Here is a 23,754-nt window from a genome sequence, read left to right as displayed (position 1 = left end):
TCTGTTTATAGTTGTCTTCTGTCTTGTACCCAAGACGGAGCTGATTTTAGGCTAAAGCTATGTGTATGTCATCTGAAATACTTTCAGATATATTAGAGGCAAGACATGATTTAAGAGTAAAATATTAGCCACCATAGTAATACGGATCTGATTTCATGCACTCATGAAAAAGGAATGTGCCAAAATATATTTCAGCACACAAGCTGCATTTAAAGTGACCACAGTGTCATTATAGAATAGTCTTCATATGCCAGCCCTGTATGGAACATTATGTCCAGGACAGTGCTGGTTACTGTGTCACTTATTTTTTTCCCCCTCAAATGAATGAGTAAATTCAGTGTTTATGAAACAGGAGCTGGCAGGAGGGTGAAGACCTGTGTTTATCCTTAGGTGGTGGTTTTAACTCACACAGCCCAAATCTTCACTACCAGCTCTGCTCTGGGATCTCAGAACAAACTGACACCAATGACAAATGCCAGGGAGGGGTGACCTGGTGTGAGTCTGGCAGAGGCCATGTGTGAAAGAGATATGTGATAGATAGCATAACTGTTTTTTGAAAAATTTTTTTCTGGTATATAATTTACTTAACATGAATCCCCTTTTCATTAGCCTTCAAGGCATCAGGTTAAAAAAGGCAACTTTTGTATATTATTGCAGCACAACAAACTGGAAAAAAAATGAAATGCCTTCAAAACTGTGATAAAATTTAATACGATTTGAAAGTTAATATGGTTTTGGCTTTCAAGGTTCCAAAGTTATATGAACTCCTACTCAGTTTTACTAATCCACAAGACAGAAGCTCCAGCTCCACTTTTCAACTTTGAGTTTAAAAATAAGTTTTATGATTTTTTTCCTACACTATAAAAATACCACCTGAAACTACTTGCTCTATCTACACATTAAATGGCCAATTTTAAGTGACTCAAAATGCTATAGGAAAATAATAATATCCTCAGGCATTGCAATTGCAAACTCACCCTATAATTAAATCAAAATGAAGGTAGAACACATGTGCTAATTTATGGGGTCAAGTAGGTTTCTTTCATCAAAGTCTTATGTACTTACTGGGAAGAGGACAATGGGCACAGTTAGTGTTACTGCTACAAGGACTGCCAGGCGAACCATGAGAAGAGGGATGTCGAATGTATACACTTTGCTGTAGGCATGAAGTAATTCATCTTCAACTTCTCCTACAACAGGAAAAAGAGAATGAACCCGCTTGGTGTTGTCAAATCAGTACAGGTCACTTATGGCAACATTTTATAGAGAGAACACAGAACAGAGGAAAAGACCTAGGCCTGGGAATCCAGGCAACCTCTGGTCTTGCCTCTGAGCTCATTAGCTATGCAACCTTCATTCAAATGAACAAAGAGATCCTGAAGCTGATAACGTTGCAGAAGCTATAATACAAAATAAAGAGCCTCTCAAGCTCATTTACATTGTGATAAATCTATCTCCGCTGTACAGAAGCAATTACAAATCAGACAGAGACCAAGGTGCTCTTGTTGAAGAGGATGAGAGACCCAAGCCCCACATCTTGTCTCTCCCAGCCTACCACCTCCCCTGTCCCTACCTGCGCAGCCACTCCTGATGCAGGTTACAAACCCAGTGTGTAAACTCTAGGATGAACGATTGCTACCATTTTTTCAAGCTCAACAACTATGACTCCATCACCACACTAAAACGGATATTTTTGGGCTCTTTCAAGTTTTTGCTTGTCTTATGAAACTCATTAAAATAAGTATAAGTAACATGCAGGGATAAATTAGTATAATTTTTAGACGGTCTCCCAGTGGGTACTACTCTAAGATGAAGATGCTGCCCTACTTGAAAACACCTTCATTCAGGACTCCAAACACAAATAAGAAGAAAATATGTATGGAATCAAGCGTAGTTGGATTTTCACCTCAAGATCAGACAAAAAGGAGTGAAAATACCTTCAGTAGTATTGACCTCGTCATTCATTATTTCACAACCGGCAAAAAGTTAATGCCCAATCTAAAGCCCATGTTTGGTTAATAGTCAAATATTAGTCAAATAGAAAAAAAACCTAAGCAAATGGTGGCCTACTCCTGAATCTTTTCCTCCACAATTTGTCATACATGCAATTCAATTTACCAAGTCAGTAAGAAAAAAAATTAAGTTAAAAACTTTAAAAGGAGGTTTATACAAAAATATATTTATATTGATACACTGATTCATGTAAACATATGCTACCAGGTCAATATGTGATTCCATGAAATCTGTTTATGTGGCCACACTTCATGGAAGGAGTACAATCCTACTCCCTTTGTGAACTGTTAAGATGCCAGAGAGGAAATGTTGCAGGCATAATCTAATGTGGCCATAGTCACTTTTTTTTTGGTGGTGCATTCTTAGATTGAAGGAAATTCTGTCATGTCCTCTTTCTTAGGAAATCATTTAGTATAACAAAATAGAATGGGATATGTCAGAAATTTTACCTAAAGTCCCAAGCTCCCAGATTTGACTTGACTGGTAAAGAGGAGGCAAATTCAAACTTGAGGACCTGGCAGTTTCCCTGCTATTTGTGTGGCAGTTAGTAATTCCATCAAAGGAGCTTTATCACATGCAAGTGGATTCGTTCTCATCACTTGTAGCCCGAGTTGGACTATGGAGTCTAGCCAGAGAAATATCATCTATCCCTAGAGGAAAATAATTTTGTTTGAGGGATATTTTTTATAAAATAGGTGTTAATTCACAAATTCTTGTAACTTGTTAGCCAGGCTGAATCAGGCCCCATTTCCTCAGGTCAAGTGACAAAACTAAAATAGTATATTAATTGAATATGTGTCATCTATAGAGCATGCTTATAGAAGGCAATTTTTAAAAATCATACCTACCCAGGTCAAGGACCAGCCTAACAAGGATTTACATATAGAGAATGACTTTCAGAGTGACCTACCATAGAAGGTTAGGTAACCAAAGAGGGCGGCAAGCAGGTACATGACAAGCATCCCCGTGATGGAAATATTTGACACTGTTTGCATTTTTCTCCGGGACCGACTGGAAAAAGAAAGAACACCAAGCTTTGTTTTTTAAACTTACAAAAAAAAATCACTTTTCAAAATGAAAATAATAATAAAAAAGTATATCTATATTGCTCATCGTGAAGACATATTTAGTACATAAACTTATAGCTGATTTAAATTTGTCTTAGAGAGCTAATGAGGATTCATTTCCATTTTTCTTAAACACTAGTCCTTCAGTCTTAAAAACAGTCATTTCCCTAGAAGAGGAACAGTCTATTTCATGTCGGTCAGTAAGCCTGCCCACTGAATAAGAATATAATTAACATAAAGATCAAACAGGCTCCTAACACAGAAAGCTTTTGCATTTCATAATGAGATGACTTTAGATGAGGAAAAGAACCTAGTAGAGTCAGCAAAGTACTACCGCCAGGAGTCCAGACTACCTGGAATCCTGACACTGTTACCTGAAAAGCTTCTGGAAACCATTCTAGAGGGAACCTGGCTGCCAAAGATCAATTGTCAGGCTTCTGGAGTAACTGCTACATGTAATTTTCAAAGTAAATCAAAGACATCAAAATACTTGAAAGTGTTCTGAAATTTTTTATGAGGTAAATCAGAATTTATGGGGAAAGTTTTGCTATTTAGTGAGAATTAAGACTGAGGTTACTGATGTCTAGATTAAAGAAGTTGAGAATTATTATATAATACCCTCCCTTAAAGGAAAGAGGAAAACAGCTATAATGAGTTCATATCCTTTGTTCCCAAGCGAATATCAACAACTTCAAAGGGAAAAGAATACAAATGAACCATAGACCATCAGCTGGAAGAAACAAGATTTTCTAGCCAGTGACTCTATTGTACAAATAAGACAACAAAGGACAGATATTGACACATCTCTTGTAATGAATGTGTTCTAGACAAGGGTTGGGTTCTGACTATAAATGACATCAGTGGCTTATCGATGCTGCCCCTAACCATAAGTTTTGGTCATCATGGGTGTTTTCATTTCTAGTCCAGCTGACATCATTTCTTCCCAACAAAATTCAAATTTAAATTCCCAACACCTGCCAAAATTATTACAACCATCGACTCCTTGTCCACCTGCCATGAACCCCTCCCCTGAACCATTATGGTGGAGAGAAAGGAGAGAAAGAAGATAAGGTAGTGCTGTGGTGGGCTGATTCCCACCTTTCTGATTAAAGCATGTTACTGAGGAGTGGATGGAGTACATATTTTCTCTGAAGAGGAAGCTATAAACTGTGTTTCCTGTTAAAGAATCTTTGAACATATGAGCAGAATTTCAAAGCAAATTAGAATGCTAAAATGATGGCTGCCTTACTCTTTAAGTTCACTGTAGATGGGAAGGACCTCAGGGTGGCATACAAAAGCAAATACTAGGATAGGAATTGCATAGGCCGTCTGAAAAACAAAGACAACACCACGTGTTTAGCATTCCAACATAGATGGTGATCTCAGGCCATCTCAGTTTATTGAATAAACACTTAGAAAACACATAACTGTACTCATTAGAAGCCCGGACCGCTCACTTACCCGGGAGTTGAATACAAAGTATTTGGGTTCACACTTGTCATCACTATGAGCTTCATATTCTACTCCACTGTCATGAAGAGAGCCCTTGGCCTGGTTCTCATCCAGCCCTGCAGGATTGCGGTGGGTGTAATCCATCATGAAGTTCACATCAGAACTCTCAGAGTTGTTGGGTAACATTACCACATGCATTGGAAGCGTGTTGTTGAATGACAGATTTCCAACACTGTGATCCAAAACAGGTAGAGGGCAGGGTATTTGGAATTTCTTGTAAATCACCTAGACTCAGTCATTAAAAAAAGAAGAAAAAATCATCTTTTTGAGAAAAAACAATGAAATAAGAATCCATATGTGTGGCTTATAGGGTGGGGGGTGAGGGAACTCAGTTAGGGATTCCTTTTAGACTAATGGACAAAGTAAACTTCCTCTAGCCTCTGTTCTAAGGGAAGAGTTGGAGCTGTGATTGGCAGCCCTGCCTCTTAGAGTTAACAGGACAATATTTTGCAAGAATCCTTCCCACCCTCTTTCATGCCCTTCCATGAGAAAGATGATCATTTCCTTATTTCTTCAAACTAAGGTGACATGGGTCTTCAAAACTTTTTTTCCTTCTCCTTTACCTCTTTGGGGAAATGCTTTATAAATTTTGGCATTCATGATAGTGCAAGAAATTCCCTCTTTTGTCAGGGGCCTAGAGAGGAGGATTTCTTCTTTAATCCCACTGTGCTTGTCCTCTCTTAATGGGTGGAATGTGTAGGAGAGAATGGCTGATTCATGTGAATATGGCTATAGCCTTCTTGTTTCTCTTCTGGGACTCTCCTCTACTGTTCTAAATGCCAGATTATTGTCATGTTCCCGCTTGAAGTTTTCCTTTTTTCCCCATATATAACCAGTGTGCCTAGACCAAACCATTAGTAGTAGCTTTGATATTCTACCTCAACTGTCTTTAAATCGTAGCTGCTCTTTTTTTGCTCTAAATTAGTCTACAAGAAAATCACTTGTGATACAAGAACTATTTCATATTAGTGAAGTGCTTGAACAAAATGAGGACACTAATTTAGGCACAAAAAAACTCATGCTAACCAACCTGCAAGGATCATGTCATCACATCACTTACCACACTAACAAAAAACACCATGCAGGTAAGAGAAAATCCACTGGTATAGCCAAGATAACCTAGAAATTAGAAGAAGCATTTTGGAAGGTGAATATGGCATCTACAATTAGCTAACCTATTTAAATGTGAAATAAAAATAAAAATATTTCCAGTTAGAAAATATCTTTACCTAAATTTTTAAGGAGCGAAAGTGGAAGAATAATTCCAACAGACACAAATATGATGAGGTAGTTGCCATTGAGGTACCATTCTCTAGAAGTGAGAGACAAGGATATTAGAATCAGAAAAGACCAAGTAGAATGAGTCACTTGATGTCACAGAGGGAGCATAAGACATACCCAGTATTTTCTTCAAGTCCCATGAATGCTCTGATTACTTCAGGTAGTTCATATTTAATGATAAAGAGGTAGCTTGACATTGCTAAAATGGAAAATGTGACAGCTTAATGGTGTGGACAGTACTGAAGTCACATGCAAGCAAGTTATGACATTTGGGATATGTAAGATGAACATCTAATCCCCCAAATGGAAAAAAAAGTCATTGTGTATTTGGCACTGCTTCCAAGTTCTCTTCCAAGATAGACATTTGACCTTCCAGCTCTTTCAGGTGGACCTTTGTTAACAGTATCAGGGCTGATTCTGTGTTAAATCCTGCTCCAAAGTTTACAGTGAAGCTGCAGTTCTAAGGTTCTGCCCTCATTAGTTATAAATCAACATAGCCCATACTCAGTGTGCCTGTGTTAGTGTCTATAACTTGGGCAGTAGTCTGGCAACAAAAGGCATGGGCCAGCTGAGAGATGGTAGAATCAAAGGGCAGATCTGCAGAGTCAATATATCCCCTCTGGTTTTCTGCAGATGGGCACCAATCTAGTCCTCCGGGACCTATCTGAGGAGTACACAAAGTCTCAGACCACTTGTTGTCAGAACCAAAGGCTTCCTGGATTGATAAAAGAATACAAGAGATGACAGCTTCTCTCCATCTTTGTCAAAGAAGTTTTTTTTTTTTTTCCCCTCTTCATCTTACTCTCCTTTTGGCTAACTAAGGAATTATATAAAGTGGCAAAATTTCATGAGCATCTAGGTAAGTGATACATGAATGATTATCTACTCTTGTGAAAGATTTCTTGATGAAATCTACAAGCCTTCTCCCTGAAAAAATGAATATGTATTCATATGCATAACATTACAATTTTGCCTACAATTGTAAATATTTATGCATCACGCCTTTTTCAAGCCCACCTATTTGGTGAAGGATAACGTTAATTTGTTGACACATGGCCAAAAGATTCAGTTAAAAATAGAACTCACAAATTTTACATGAAAACTTTAAGTGTGTCCTACATCCTTCTAGTGAATTTTTGCTAACAGGCACTTTAAAACACATACTTAAATTGTAAATTAAACTACTGAGTTTAAAAATATTTTCTTCACTTCATACGAAAGTAACAGTGATGATAATAATTCCCCACATTGGTTAGTTCTGCACATTACTTCATTTGATCATCTGAAAAACCCTGTGAGATGACAAGATATATGTTGTTATTCTCATTCCACTGATGAAGATATAAAAACTCCGAGATGTTAAGTTGACATGTCCACAATCACACAGCTTGAAAAGGATGGACTACATCTAAAACAGAAGGGCTGGTGCTTCTTCTGTACTGTCAAAGTGAAATGATTTTTACAATAGCGGATGTACCTTCTGTACACATTATTTGGTTAATCTTTGCAAAGACCTTGGCTAAAGCTAAATCTTACAGAGTGTGAACACAGGAGATATTTCTGATTAGCTGGCTTGGTGAGGTACCATTCAATGTTACAGCTATTAATTGCTGGTTTTCAGTGATGTCAGTGATGTTAACATGTTTGGTCTTCAAAAATTCAGAATGATCCAGACATTAATCTGTTAATGTGAAAACATCTGTAGTAAATGTTAATTTTTTAGGGGATTGAGAAAATTAAGTGTTCTAAATGTAGAGTTGTTAAATAGAGAAATACAAGTGATTTCTCTTATGCCAAATATCAACTAATCAAATAAAGTAACCAAAGTGAGAGCATTATTTCTGGGGTGACGTTATGATATTTCATCTTACTCCCTTAAAGTCATGCCTCTTACCTGTGTGAGGCTTGACTGAGAGACCTCTTTATACTTTATTCCATTGTTTAGAAGCGTAGTAGTGGCTATGCTTTGAACCACAGCTGAGGTGCTGCCACTCAACTTCTTGAGTCCAGGGTTAATTATGTTTATGCCTGGTTATTTCTGTTGTTAAATTAGACCAACTATAAGGCAATCCTATGAAATGCTCGATACTTTAAACCTTGATAAGGCTGAGAGTTTGAAACAAATGTAAAGTGGTCTATTTGTTGGGATTTGGGGGGCTAATATGCATATGGCTCCAAACCAGTAAAATGAATGAGACAATTCTGATATTACTGTCAAATTCTACCCAAGATTGTAGTCTTAACATATAAAAATTTTTTTAACACAAATCATAAGACATGGCTGAATTTTATTTATCTGCTTACCAACTATCCATTATCAGGGTGAGTATAGTTAGATAGATTACTAAAGAAATTTCTGCATTCCAGAAATCCTTGATAACTCCAGTGAATTTATTTATTAAAATGGGTTGCCTGTTTGCAAGATCTCTGTGCAAGTGTATTTACTGTAGCATTTTTATAACAGTGAAAAATTAGAAACAATCCAACTGTTCATCAATAAGGATACTGTAAACAAATTATGGCACATTTGTGTAATGGAAACCTCAAAAATCATTAAAAAGAATAACATGCAAATATATTCAAGGCATATTGTTAAATTTAAAAAGAAAGCTGAAAATCGGTATCATAAGATGATCCAATACTAACAATATTCAATGTATTTGTTGAATTAGGCATAGGGGAAAACCTATGAGTAGTTATTTCTGAGGATGACTGACATAAACTTTTCTTGGTAATTTATGTATTTATGTAGCGTTTTAGTTTTTCACAATCATCATATATTTGTTTTATAATTTTTTAAATGCCTATTTAAAAAATAATTCAGGCAACTCCAGAGACATGGATATGGAAGCAGAGAACCAGGGAGGAGAGAAGCATATACAGAACACTTATTATGTGCCATATGTTACCTTATTTCATCCTCACAATAGCCTTTGTAAGGTAATTTTTATACATGAAAAAATTAGACAAAGGAGTACAGTGATCTTCCCAAGTTCACAGATAGTGACAGAAACAGACTCAAATTCAGGTCCATCAGACTCCAAAAGCTTATTCTCTACTCAAGTGTTTTAAAATATCCTTTAGAAAACAGTAACATACCAGATACAAACAGGACCATGAGAGCCCAGAGGAACTAGTATTTACCAGTCTAGAGGAGCAATAGACCAGGTGAGCAGAATGAGAGAGAAAATGTGTGTGTGTGTGTGTGTGTTAGGGTTGGAGGACTTTGAGAGACAGTCAAGGGGAGAAAATAGCCTGTGAAAAGAAGGCATGGATGAATTTTAAAAATATTAAAATAGTACTGTTAGGGGAATAAATATAATTTGTTATGGTTTGACACAGGACATGTAGGGTATAGATGATGGATAAATTGATGATAGATAGATAGATAGATAGATAGATAGATAGATAGATAGATAGAAGATAGATAGATATGGGCATTGCTAGGAAAGGTTTAGAAAGATTGAGCAGAAGAACTAGACGAAGATTTTGTGTCAGTCCAATGAGTTTAAGTTTTGCCTTGAAAATAATAAGGGCATGCTGAAGAATTTTATGCACGACAAAAGTAGAAACAGACTCAAATTTGAGAAAGTTTATCTGGAGAACAAATTAGAGTTTATCTGAGAGCAGGGGAAACTCAATCCAGGAAGACCAGTTAGAAGACTACTGCAATAGTCTGAGCTATAAATGGTGATCATCTGTGGTCATGAGGACGGACAGAGAGGAGAGGTTCAAGAGATAAGTAAGAGATCAAATGAACAGACTTTGCCATTTGATTGGACATGCAGAGTTGGGGAAAAGGAAACGTTTACGCTGACATCCAGATTTCTGCCCTCAGAAACTGGATGACTGCTGGTGGTATTCACTGAGAAAAGAAAGATCAGAGAAATAGAATAGCAGGTTTAGGGACTGGGTAGGAGGTGAGGGAGTAAGTGTCACTACGTGGGGAGACGGCTGGGGCCATGTGCCAGGAAGCAGCCGGCAGGACATCTGAAATATGGGTTTGGATGCCTTCTGAGGGCCAAAGACACAACAGAAACAGTATGAAGCTGGTGGGCAAACACACCAACGAGAGAACATTGTTTAAAAATATATATATATTTCTAGGTCCTACACTGGAAATGATAATTCAGTGGGAATTATAAGAATCCATAGAATCAACAAACCGGGGTTTATAGTGCATTTGATGCCTAGCCAGACTTTTGCCTTAGTAAACTTCCAGAGACACTGTCTAGTGGGCTGGCTCAGTGCAGGCTGCGTTTCAAGGACCACAGCATTTAGCTATGTTCCCCCAGACACCCACTTTTCAGTTTTGTAAAACGAACTCAGTCACACATAGAAAACGTCAACTGTTTTGTCAATGACAGATATAAGCACAAATTCTTCCATTTTTAAGAGTAATAATTCATGCTGTAATAACATTAAAAATCAAGAAAGCTTTTATTTTATATTTTAATTCTAGAATTCAATTGGCAGGGTTTTATATGTTATTTCAATCTTAGATATTGCTGTTTTTAATTAAAGCAGGACACAAACCTATTTAAGAAACTATCATTTTAAAATTTAAGAAGTATAAGTAGCAATTTTTCTGTATCTAAAGTGCCTGTTCATTGCCATAAGTTTTCTTATTTATTGAACATGCTATAGAAAGTTTACGTGATCCATGGAAAAGTATATCCCCTTACCTCCAATGTTCTGCATTGTAATGGAAACAAAAGCTCCAATTTTTCCCGGCCATCCAAATGCCTTTTCTCCTAATTTTTCATAAATCAAAGACCCTACAATCAAAGACAAAATAGCCTTGTTAAAGAGATTGTTTTAATGACTAAAATATTTTTGTCATATAATTCCATGCTGGAGTCTCAAACATATAAATAAACATCATATAGAAATTATAAGCCCAAAAGATGCAACCTCAAAAACCAATAAGCAATATATCAAAATGTTCTCCAAACAAGAATCAATGGTTTTATTTATTTTAGCTGCATGTAGCAAGTCAAAACAGTTATTTCTATCATATATCAGAAATTTCTTTTTTCTATTTGTCTTGAACCTGAGCCAGTTGACTTTCACTCCTGCCTCTCACTTGCCCAAACAACTATAAACACTGAGAGATCGTGTCACTGGGCTCAGAAGAAAATGAAATGTGAAACTGACTATAATCATCCTAAGGTTATGAAGCAACAGACTGAAATACTCTTTTATGAGAATTAAAATAGAATGTGTTGGACTCAAGTGGTAGCATACCTCCTTCCTTGGCTGTTTTTAATAAAAGGTGAACTGAATACAGTGATAATATTGCCACAGCAAGCAGCATGATTCTGCAAAGGGAAGAGAGAGTAGGTAATAAAGTTTCTACAATAAATAAAATGTAATTATGTTAGATGTTACAATAAAGGATCACATTAATCTTTTCAATCATCAGCTTTCCAAAAGTATGCGGATTTGGGGGAGGCTGAGAAATTCTTTTCAGAACTCTACACATACCCTTTAAAGTCGTAGAAATAGAATTTGCTATATTTTACATACCTGAAGTCCCTAACTTTTTTTTAATGTTACCCAGTGGTAGAATCTGGTTCATAACATAGATGCTAAATGTATAGCAACTTTAGCAAATGCTACATCTACTTACTCAGCACATGGGAATATGTACATCATATTTGCATGATATTCACATCAACACTTAGAATTGAAGGGCTATTCAATAGCCTGACTAAACCTTAATCTGAAATCTAGGAATCCAAAGGCGAAAGCATGCAGTCTGAGCTGCATTACTGCTGATCCTGTGCATTAGATTACGAAGTACTTTGTAAGATAGAGGGGCAGGCAGTTGCATATATAATAGAGAAAGCAGAGAAAGCTAAGGATGGGGCACGAAAATTCCTTTTTTTTTTTTTTTTTTTGCATTCAGAGTCATTTCTGGTGTTAGGACCCCCACATGCATGTATGGTTTCTTTATGTTTATACGGATTGGTATTTTTCCAAATCCAAGATTTGGAGCACAAAAATAAGAATGTTGATAGAAGCAACTACGTAATAAATGGAGGAGCAATGCTGCCTTTTACCGGGAATTCAGAAAAAAAATCTTTATCTTTGTTTATTTTTAAAAAATACACTTTCCCCACAATTGATCTAATCCCTTGGTAATTCCCAATGAAATCAATACTACAAATGTACATTTGGACCATGAATTATAAATTTTATAACCCCTGTAGCTATGTTGCACTCTTATTTTCCATAGAGTATGTTTGCCAGAACTGTCTAACCAATGACTTATTCCTATATTTTTCCATATGCCTTATGAACTTAACTGTTTTTAAGGAATAATGTAATTCGGATTATATAATTTTGTTCCCTGGAAAAATAATGAGCATTTCCTGTATTCTAAACATGTACTTTCTCTGGCAGAAAATACTAAGAGTAAAACCTTTAAAATACTGTGTCACTTGCTATAAATTAAGAGAGAAAGCTTAATCCAGTCTGGGCTACTTAGACACACAAAACACACCCCATGATGTTTAGTGATTTAATTGATCTGACCAAATTCATCTGCTAAGTGTTTATAAGCCTAAAATGAGGCCCTCATTTTAAAAAGTGGAACATTCTTCTCTCATGAAGATGATCTATGACTGTGGGATTGGGGGAAGTTTTTCCTATTTCTATTCATCAGTAATCTGTAACTTCCTAATTCATTTTAATGGTATGTATAATTAATAAGGAAAGGCAGCTTTTTTTGTCTTAGAGGTAAGCACAATACAAAAGCATACAAATATATGACTACATACATAGCTATTAAAAATCAGATTATTAAAATCCTAGTTTATTTCAAAACATGGCTTATATAAAAGTAAAGTTGATATAAAAACCCGTTCAGCTGAAGAATATTATACATAAAAGAGTTCAATCAAAGCACTAACACAATACAAATATTTATAGTCCTGATGCTTAGCCCTCAAATAGCTGTGTGATTACTAATCATATGTGATATTCAGAACATAAACAGCACATATTTGTGATATAAATGTTGCATTCTTAGACAGTTATTTAACTCTCTAGCGTTGCATTTGGGATTAGGATCTGTGTCCACAGTGGTGCCTAACATCAGACTTTATTCTTGTGAAGAATTCCACTGCTGCCAACTATATCCTGGAAAATGCCAGGCTGTACATGATGCACATAAACGTCTGTTGTTGTCTGTCATAGACAGTGCAGTATCCACCCTACAGGTCAACTACCAGATGCTGCTACCCTTAGGCAGCATTTGAACAAGTTTGGCGAAAGTACGTAGGTTTAGGAATAAGGTTTGGTCACTCAACAAATATTGCCTGTACCAGGCACTGCTCTAGGTTTGGAGGTAGAGACATTGGTGAGTAAAAACAGACATGGGCTCAACTTTCTAGAGCTTATAGCCCAGCAAGGGGGACAGATATTAACCAAATGAATCAGACAAATGGCACTAAAACATTAAAACTGCGGTGAGTGTTATGATAAGGTGATTTGCCCCAGTCGTGGAGATCAGGGCGCGCAGTATTCAGGTGAGACTGAACTGACATATGAGGAGTTAACTAGATGAAGAAGGAAGAGAAGAGGGTTCCAAGACCATGTGCAAAGGTCCAATGGTGAGAGGGAATGTGGCATCTTCATGGGATGGAGAGAAGGCTATTGTGCCCAGTGTATCTGTTGCACAGGGGCACAGGGAATGGGACATAAGGTAGGCAAGGACATGCAGGGCTCTTAGGCTTGATTGCTTCTTTCCTAAGAATGAGATAAAATCAGATTTGCCTCTGGGAAAGACCTTTTTGGTTGCTAAACACCAAATTATTTCAAGTATTTACTGAATAACAAAATTCTTCTGGCGAGGCTGCTCCAGCACTTTGGTTGATTGAGCACATACACTTTCTGCCGTTGGGTTAGGGATGGTTGGGTGACCAAGTGCCATGATTAGCCTCCTCTGAGTTTTTCCTCAGGTTGCAGTTCTATCTAAAAGCCAGAGGAATTCATTAATACTTTCTCAGATGCTTCACGTTCACAAAGATCAAACTTGAGATTGTTAATTGAAAAAGCCACCAGGTATGCATGGGCTTCATCACCAAATGTAGACATATACATTCACTTACATAAAAAGTATGATCCCTGTGTTGGCCATGGCATAGGACAAGCCCAGGATCCCACTGCCCATGATGGCATTACTCAGGTTAAATGAAGACATTCCAAAGGAAGTGGTTCCGGGATGCTTGAAAAAGAAGGGATGTATTATAAGCAAACATTTGCCAAAGGGCATACCTTTAGGGGTTATCCTTATTCTCACATTATCTGCAGATTACAGTCCAAAATTGAAGACTAAGATAACATTACAGGAGTAAAACCATTACTCAACATCAATAAAAGCATGTAATTTTCAACGGAATGCAGTGCTTGGTTTCAGCAGAGGCCTCAGTAAAAATACAAATTACAAGGGGAGTCACATAAAGAAGGGAAAACATGTATGATTGCAGATTACCTTTGGGTTAGAATGATTTCCCCCCAAAACACATAAGTTTCATAAATGATTTATGCAGCCATATGGCGAACAGGAAAAAACAAGCCCTTATTCCAGTAAGAGCCTGAATAAACACAGAATGTGCTGATCAAGGCTTGGAAAATTTCAGTCACATTGTTTTCCCACAGAGACCTAGGTAGATCAGACACCCTCAGTCCCGTTTATTGCCTGAAAGCATAGATTCACTTACGTGTTCATCAGCATAATCTGCCAGCTTCTTTTTCCCCAAAAATCCATTTGTCAGGAATTTCTGACTTTCAGCATCTTCATTAGCAAATTGACTGAACACACACACACACAAATAAGAAAGTGAAAACATCTAAATATATGCTCTGAATCATATGTATGTTTCAGGTGATCTAAGTAACTGAATCAGAGGAGGAGAAATAAGACACCCCAATTTTCTTTTCCTCCTTCACACTAACGGTCATTCCAGACCAACAATTGAGTTCCATTTACAACTATACTTTGGGATGGAAGAAGGATGTTATAAAGGAAGGAAATATTATTTTTAGTTAAAAAATTGTTTATACCACATTTCCTCTTTCTCACATTAGCTATGCAAGAGACTACAACTAATTGTGTTCCCATTTAGAGCCCTTCCAAAGAAAGAGTACAGGGTTATGACAGAATTTTCTAAACTACTACCATACCATAATCAGATGATTTTATTAATTCAACAAATATTTATTAAATGCCTAGGCACTGTGATCCTTATCTCATCTGATGTTCAAAATATCCCTATAGGGAACTGTGGCTCAGAAAGGTGAAGCAGCAGGCCCATACCCACCCATACCCAGGGGGAGACCCCATTCTCCCCCTGGCATCAAGCAGTCCCAGGCAGGGCCCTGTAGCTGGTATTTTCTTTCTTTCTTTTTTTTTTTTGGTACAATCATTTATACATATATCTCTTACTGGAAAGTAATTCAGTGGTAGCTGTGTGTTGTGTTGGTTGTTTCTGTGTGTGCGTATGTGTTTTAATTACTCTCAAAATGTACATGGATTATTAACAGATAATGAATGAAACTAAGGAAATTATTAAAGCAATTCAATGAACTGGCAAAAGAGTTGGGACGGAAAGAAAACTTTAAGATGTCACTATCCACAGAGCGTTGTGATTCTGGTTTTCTTGGACACAGGCTAGAAGATGTACAACTTGGTTATAGAGCTGTGCTGGTCAGCTCCTGCAGTTACAAGCCAGGGCCTTTGAGGCTACAGACCTAGGACCAGCCACATTTCCAAGAGGCTCAATTAATAAGGCCTGCTGCTGCCATTGCATTTTTATACTGCAAAATGTCACAGACTTTTTGGTTGTTTTTATATAAAATGCTCGACTATGTATGATTTTAAAAGTGCTTTCAAATTGATGGGTTGAAAATTTTAGGACATTTCCTACATGAAAAGAAAGATAAAGAAAGATAAAATAATTGAAGATTGTTCTATTAATATAATCCTAGAGGCCAGGCACAGTGGCTCACGCCTGTAATCCCAGCACTTTGGGAGGCCGAGGTGGGTGGATAACTTGAGGTCAGGAGTTCAAGACCAGCCTGGCCAACATGGTGAAACTTCATCTCTACTAGAAATACAAAAAGTTAGCCGAGTGTGGTGGCAGGCGCCTGTAATCCCAGCTACTCAGGAGGCTGAAGCAGGAGAATCGCTTGAACCTGGGAGGCAGAGGTTGCAGTGAGCCGAGATTGCACCATTGCACTCCAGCATGGGCCACAAGAGTGAAACTCTGTCTGTCTCAATAAATAAATAAATAAACCTTAGAAATAAAATAGAAAACAATTATTGTAGGAGATCTGTACAAGCTATTTTTTATAACAGAAGCTAATCCTGAAAATAATCTGGAGAGGAAAGAGGATGACAGGGTTACTTTTTGAGAATAGAAAACAGTATGAGATGTAGATAGAAACAGCACACGAAACCACAAAGTTGTATGTGCTTTTCTAGAACTCAAGGCATAAATAGCTCTGAGTACACAAGTTAAGAACATTTCCTAGCCTTCTCCCCATATTTCTCACAGAAAGCACAATGCCCTCAGTTGTTGCCTCTCTCCATTTCCATTCACCCCCCACCCACTGCCCACCACTCTTTTGTGGTTTACATTAATGGTCTGTAATTAATGTACCTGCTGTGTGAAGACTGGTACATAATGTTCACAGTTGGAGACTGAGATGACAGGATAAAATGAAGCCTAAAATGGGCCTGAGGACTATAAAAACAAAAGTGCCACCTAGAATTTAAACTCTGGAATCTTTATTTTAATCAATAAACTAAAATCTGTATTCCATAGTAGTTTTTAAAATTGAGAATTTGAAAGTAAACAGATTTTCTTTCTTTGAGGCATTTGCATGTTCTTATTTTGGCATGAGATGAGTTGTAGTCATTTAACATGCCAAGATTGTATAAAATAGATGAGAAATGTCCCCAGTATGTTAAATGTTTTGATACCAAACCCAGCATGTATTGAAAACACAAGTATAATGATCACAAATAAATACATTATGTTGAATTTCTCAAAAATTTACATTTAAGGGTTCAATCCAAACCACACATAGATAAAACCCATCTCTTTAAACTGATTTTAAAAACTGCAAAATGATGTCCTATGTTTAAGCCAGGAGATAAAAGGTAAGTCACTGTGAGTGGTTCGGAACACATTGCATGAAGCTTAAGAAAAGCATTCATGCTCTTTCTACTCTGGCTTTTGAGGATCAAGTGGAATGACACTATGACAGTTCTTAGGAGGGTGTCCCCTTTAACTCTGTCAACCTCGGCAGAGCTCATATTTGTGTGCATGCCTTTCAGAAACATCCTCAGGTTTGAATCAATTTACTAAGGGTAATGCAGTGAAGGAGAAGTAATAAAAAAGTATTGAATGTCATCTATATTCTGGGCACCCATCTCATCCTTGAAAAGCAGCTGTTGGTTTGCCATTTTACATTTTCCATTGAAGCTCAAAGAGGACAAACAGCTTCTCTAAAGTCAGGCAACTACTCTGCAGACTCCAAAGCCCTGTCTTCTACCACCCTAGTGTTTCTTCAACGGTCACTTAATTTAGAAAATGCTATAATTTACATCTCAGTGGCCTCTCTAGTCCGACATCCCTAAAGTTCATTGCACTGAGCTACTTGAAGGAAGAACGGTACTTTCTCCTGATGGATTTTCCTGGGTGTTGTAAATAAAATGAGAAGTCTTTGTTCGAGCACAATATTCTCTATTTCATGCCTAGATTTGGTCAAAAATTCCCTTCTGAGCATCTTAAATCATGTACAATTTGATATAACATTTTGTGGGAAATCAATTGACTTATCAAATAACTATTGTGCACTCACTATGCACCAGACAATGTGGCAGGTGGTGGGACCACAGAGGCCATTAACCTGTAGTAGTGGCGTAATTAACATCTGCACAGGGAGAGGGTACACGAAGGAGGGGCAGTCACTTCTACATGGGGGAGTAGAGTAATTTGGAAAAGGCTGCATAGGAGACCTGACGTTGAGCTGATTCTTGAAGGATGAGAGGTGTCAACACGGAGAAAGGGGGAGCAGGTGACTGATTCCAGGCAGTTGGAGCAGAATGAGTGAAGGCAACAAGTAACAAATAGGGAGAGGGCAAAAAACAGGACAGGAGGGGCAGGTCAAGAACAGATCACAAAGGACCTTACGTGCCCAGCAGTGTGTGTAATCTACTTTCTCTTATGGCTATTGGAGAGGTGCAGAAGGGCTTTATCTAAGGATGGAAATTGATTCAATTTGCAATTGTAAGAGATTGCTTTTGCAGGAGTGTAGAGGGCTAGACAGAGGAGAGCAAAATGTAAGACAGGGAGAGAAATCAGGGCTCTCTCCCTGTCTCACATTTAATGTAGGCCTAACGTAAGACCACAGTAGAATGGGTACAGAAAAGTAGGTGTATTTGAAGCATTAATAAGGTCAAACCAACTGGATATGACTGACCGTTGGCTATGTGGGTCAAAGTTTACACCTAGGGGCTTTTGAGTGAGTTGCTACATGATAGCAGTGATTTTCACTAGGATGGGGATTACTAGAGGAGGAGCAGGTTTTGGAGGGAAAGATAGGAGTTCAGTATTAGACATTACAGGTTTAACTTTATAAATGAGGCAATTTAGACACAGTAGTGGTCCAGTAGAGACGTGCAGTAGACATTCAGATATAATCATCTGAAATTCAGTAGAGAAACTTAACAGGCTGGGTATATGGCATATATTTGGAGGGTGAGGCCATAGTAGTTGTGAGTGAGCTTGCCCAGAGGATACTTTTAGAGAGAAAAGAATCCCTACAGAAACCAGGAGGTGTAGCAACATTCAAAGAGGAATCTGAGAAAGATAAGAGGAGCAATAGGCTAAAATAATTAAAATTATTACACATTATTAATGGAGACAAGGACATTGTAACCTCAATTCTAAATCAGTCACAAAAGAGATTGACATTATCACTGTATTTCAGGACCAGGGAATTGATGTGCTAGCATCAATATCATTGTTATCTCAAATTTACCTGTAATAAATCCAGTTCTTCCCATCAAGACCCTGTTTTCCATGTCCACATCCTGTCTTATTTTTCCATGGAACATAGTAATTTTTAACCCCATACCTGCTCATTGCTGCCTTTTCTGAATTTCCTATCCCGATGTAGCTATCTGGAGCACTTTCTCCACTGCTGCTCTCATCATCTGGTTCGATGTTGACATTTCTCAGTTCCATGGGATCCATTTGAGCTGTCAGCGCTTTCTTGTCCACACACAAGCCCCTTCAGTGTAAATAATATACTGTACCTTCAGCTTAAGGTTATTCCACTTTGTGTTGATGTTCAGAACACTCTGTTCTGCAAACGGAACACAACATACATCATTATAATTTTATTTAAATGAAATAAGTGAATATGAATCATCTACATTTTGTATGCTCTCTGTAAAAGGGAGGAAGGAAAGAAACTCCTGAAAATTTTACATAAGCAAATCCTGAAATGTTCCTTTACCCAATACAAGAAAGGAAGAAATGGAAGAGAAGAAAGGAAATTACTAATAATTGCTAAATTAGCAGATATTTATAGAGTGCCTATGTATAATGAAAATGGCAGGTTTTACTAGTCACTATGGAAAAAAAAAGAAATCTTAAGACATGGCAGCAGTCTTCAAGGAAATTTAGGTATTTGTGAGTGGGATACATGTTTTAAAAGAAAGGAAGACAAAAGTAAATTGTTGACAAAGGAAGATCTACCAGGGCAGAATCTACCAGTGTCTCTACTAGCAATAACTAGAAAGAAAATTACTGCTTTAATTTAATTGGACATGAAAGAATTAACACCACCAAATGCTTGATAATATGCAACATAGGTGAGGATCAAGCTTAGGAAGTAACTTTCTAGGCACTTGGATCCTGAAGCCAAAGTTAAGAATAGTAACAAAAGAAAGTTCAGATTTACCTCTGGGTCAGCATCACTCATCATCTGTGTCAAATTAAAATGTATTTTAACAACAAAGAGATCTAGATTTTAGCCTCTGCTCTGCCTTTAATTCATTGGATCTCAGCAGAAGTCATTTAACATTTGGGGACCTCATTTTCCTCAACTGTATAGTGAAAAGGGGTGGACTGGCATTGTGTTTTTGAAAAATGCCTTGAATCTGCTATATGTAGTTGATATAATTTCTTCTGAAATTCTTACCATTAGATTCATTCAATTGTTGTTGAACCATCGTATTAGGAGAAACACTATCATTCTTGAAAAGTGTGGTCATGACATGTGCAATACCCATTTGATAAGGAAATCTTGAGCAGAGAAACTAACATAAAAATTGCTCCAGAAGTCACAAAATGTGCTATTCCTCTGACAAACAGAAACTACCACATGGGAATACCTCCACAACCCAGTGCCATGGCAGTACTTTTTTGAAAGGCAACTCACACTTGAGAACAGTTCACATCCTCAAATTACAAAACATATAGAACACACATGGAAACTCACTAGCAAGAGTGCCAGTAGGCACAAGAAATGATAAAATTCACATCTAAGGAACTACAAATAACAAAGCAATTTAAAAGGGACTTTTACATTAAATTAATAAAAAGAAAGACATTTTGAAAGAAAACATTCAAAATAAGAGAATAACTTTCACAGAATAAAAACATTATAAAGGAATATAAAAGGAGAACAGGCTGTTGCAAAAAGAGTCAAAAAAAGGAATTCTTAAAAAAAGAAAAAAATAGAATCATTGAAATTTAAAAAAACTCAGCTGAAGGAAGACTTATAAAATTGAAAGACAGATCTGTGGAAATCACTCAAATTATAGCACGAAGAGATTAAAAAAAGAAAAATACAAATAAGAAGTTAAGAGGAATGGGGAAAAAATAAGAATTACAAGTTCAAATATACACTGATAGTCATTCCAATACAGAGAATTGTGAGACTAGGGTGAGACAAAACAGAAAGAGATAATGGCAGAGAATTGTCTAGAAATAAAGAAAGCAGTTCTCAGAATTTAAAAAAAATAGCACACAGTGTTTTAAGCAGGAGGAACAAAAATGAAACTATTATTAATATAAGGCAGCCTAAGTGTATATACATGAAAGATGAAAAGAAGCAGGTTAAAAGCTAAGAGAGAATAGAAGTAAGACATGCATATGGTTAAAAGAAAAAAAAAGAAACTCACTAAATGAGTACAAAGGTTTTCCTCATTCTTCACACAGTACCAGTCTCACTTCCCAGCAGCAACCACTATTGACGGTTTCTGTTTTTAGCTTGTTACTTAAAGTTAGCCATTCTAGATCTGAATAATTCACTAAAGCTTTTTTGACTTGGTTTACTGATTTTAGACTGGTTACCCATAAAAAATAAGGACATTAGCATACTTTTTCTTTCTTTCCTTCCTTCTCCTACACTCCTAATTATTTTAGTTAATAAAATACTTTTACAATTTGAGAATCATAATATTTTCATCTTGTTCTGTGAAACAAGTGTCATAACTTGCCTGTAGGTTGTTTCTAAACATGGAAAACCAATAAGCAGCAATTACAGTATTATCACTGTATAAATAGTATGCCCTAAAGACAAAGTGGTGTATTTGACTACATAATAAGTGAAATATAATTCTATATTACCAAAACTTTGAAAGCAAATTTTCTATGCTCTTTCTCATTCTGAATGGCTTCCTCCTCCAACCTCTGAGTCTTGCTCAGCTGCTAGTTACTTGAACGGCATTCTATGTTCTTTCTTCAGTTTATTTTGCATTATGCTAAAATAATGCCTTGAATAACTTTTTTCACACAATGAGCCTATGTCTGTAAATAGAATTTCTGAGTTGCTTCATGTTGGAAAATGTCTTTATTTTGCCTTCAAACTTTGTTAATTGTTTGAATTCTAGATTCAGAAGCATTTTCCTTCAGAATATTGAAGAAACTTCTCTCTTCTAGCTTCTATTGATGAGTCTGGCTCTTATTTCTTTATAGATAATTTATCGATGTTTTTCTGAGGATTTCAGAATTTTTATCCTTATCCTTTCATCACGACGTGACTAGATGTGAGTCGCTTTTAAAATTCATCATACTCAGCATGCAGACGGCCCATTCAATCAAAAGGCTTGTCTTTCTTCTATAGAAGACACATTTTCTAAAAATAAAAAAAGTTCTACTATTTAAAAAAACTATTTCTTCCCCTTTGTTTACTCCTGAAACTTTTATTAATCAGGTATTGGACCTCTTGATCCATATTGCTAAGCTTTTCTGTTTAGGTTCAATCTGTTTATCTTACTGCTCGATGTTCAGGAATATTTCCTCAATGTCACATCCAAAATAACAAATTTCACCTTCAGCTATATCCATTTCATTTTTCAACTTGTCAGCTATTTTTCTCAATCACGCTCTTAATTTCTAATAATTTGCTCTTATCCTCTTTCTCTTTTTTCATATCACTTTTTTTGTTTTATGGATACTATATTTTCTCAGATTTTTCTAAGGATATTGATGTGAGGTTTTCAGAAGTTCCTTTTGTTCCCTAAATTATACGTTTCTTCTGAAGTTAGTTATTCTGTTTGTTCCCTTTGGTCCTTCTTTTCCATGCTGCTCATTTTCCTTAGTTTCAAGTGTTCCTAGGTTATCTGTTCATATTTGTGAATGACGGAGCGCATTGATTAGCTTGGACAGCTGGTACTCAGAGCTTCTCTGAAATTGTGTGGGCCCATTTCACTGATGGGCTGCTCCCTTGTAGGTTCTGTGTAAGTGGCTCTTCTGCTGCTTGTCTGTGGGAGGAGCATCCCACTCCCAGACACAGCTGCCACTCTAGGAGCAGTTACTCCGGGGGTGAAGCATTTTAATGTATCTTCTTTTTGGTAGAGCTTCCATTCCTGCTTGTTATACCTCTTTGTCTGCAGTAGAGGCCCTAATGCTTATCCTAGCATCCTCCCTTGAGCTTTCTTTACAGATTGGATCACAGCTTTATCTTATAGTCAAAAATGGTATCCCAAACAGACCATGATGTCTAAACTGAGGTTCCTTGGTGGATACCTGATCACTGGTTGCCCATGATCTATGCCTCCTCTTTGTCTTTATCGACTTAACTTGAAGCTACTGCAGGGCTCCCTATGGGAAAAGCACACTTATCTTGGTTCCTTTTCTCTTAGATTTTCCAACCCTATCTTCTTTCTGCCTTCTAGGAATTCTCAAAAATTTCTATTTGCTGATGACACCACTATTGCTTTTCACAGTTTTTGTGGTTTGTCCTTTTAAAAATATGTGACATTTCATTGCTTGACTTCCTTAAAGCTAGATCCTAAGCCCCATTCTTCCAGTCCATTCCCAAGACTTCATATAACGTGATGGTTAATTTTATATGTCATTGTGGCTGCGTTAAAGGATGGGAAGATAGCAAGTAAAACTTTATTTTGGGGTGTGTCTGTGAGGGTGTTTCTGGAAAAGATTACCATTTGAATCAATAGACTGAGTAAAAAAGGTCCACTCTCACCACTGAAGGTGAGCATCCTCCAAACACTCCAGGTTCCACATAGAACAAAAAGGCAGAGGAAGGGCAAATTTACTGTCTCTGCTTGAGCTAGGACATCCATCTTCTGCTGCCTTCTCCTGCCCTTGAACATTGGAGCTCCTGCTTCCCAGACCTCGTAATTCTGATACTTATACCAGCAACATCCTGTTTCTCAGCCTCTGGCCTCAGATTAAATTATACCACCAGCTTTCCTGGTTCTCCAGCTTGCAGATGCTGTACTTTGAGATCTCTTGGCTCCATAATCATGAAAGCCAATTCCCATTATAAATGTCATCTTATATCTATATACATCTATACCTGTCTGTCTATTTATCTCCAGTTGGTT

General features: G+C 37.0%; 1 protein-coding gene across 8 annotated transcripts in view; it reads right to left on the bottom strand.

Annotated features, from left to right (window-relative positions):
- The window catches only part of SLC38A4 (solute carrier family 38 member 4), a 61,288-nt gene that overhangs the window by 9,215 nt on the left and 28,319 nt on the right, over positions 1 to 23,754 (bottom strand). For all 8 annotated transcript variants that reach the window (XM_509020.9, XM_063785712.1, XM_009425538.5 and 5 more), the window contains 12 exons: positions 19,029 to 19,259; positions 14,603 to 14,693; positions 13,991 to 14,106; positions 11,121 to 11,194; positions 10,559 to 10,651; positions 5,991 to 6,072; positions 5,822 to 5,904; positions 5,653 to 5,711; positions 4,542 to 4,817; positions 4,330 to 4,409; positions 2,924 to 3,024; positions 1,066 to 1,190 (listed from right to left, as the gene is read on the bottom strand). In XM_509020.9, coding sequence (XP_509020.4) covers positions 1,066 to 1,190; positions 2,924 to 3,024; positions 4,330 to 4,409; positions 4,542 to 4,817; positions 5,653 to 5,711; positions 5,822 to 5,904; positions 5,991 to 6,072; positions 10,559 to 10,651; positions 11,121 to 11,194; positions 13,991 to 14,106; positions 14,603 to 14,693; positions 19,029 to 19,147 — 1,299 coding nt within the window. In that variant the 5' untranslated portion in view covers positions 19,148 to 19,259. The remainder of the gene's footprint in view (positions 1 to 1,065; positions 1,191 to 2,923; positions 3,025 to 4,329; positions 4,410 to 4,541; positions 4,818 to 5,652; positions 5,712 to 5,821; positions 5,905 to 5,990; positions 6,073 to 10,558; positions 10,652 to 11,120; positions 11,195 to 13,990; positions 14,107 to 14,602; positions 14,694 to 19,028; positions 19,260 to 23,754) is intronic.

The sequence above is a fragment of the Pan troglodytes genome, chromosome 10 (genome assembly GCF_028858775.2).
Source record: "Pan troglodytes isolate AG18354 chromosome 10, NHGRI_mPanTro3-v2.0_pri, whole genome shotgun sequence".
NCBI lineage: Eukaryota > Metazoa > Chordata > Mammalia > Primates > Hominidae > Pan > Pan troglodytes.
Note: the sequence above shows the minus strand (reverse complement) of the source record. Positions and strands in the feature narration are given on the sequence as shown.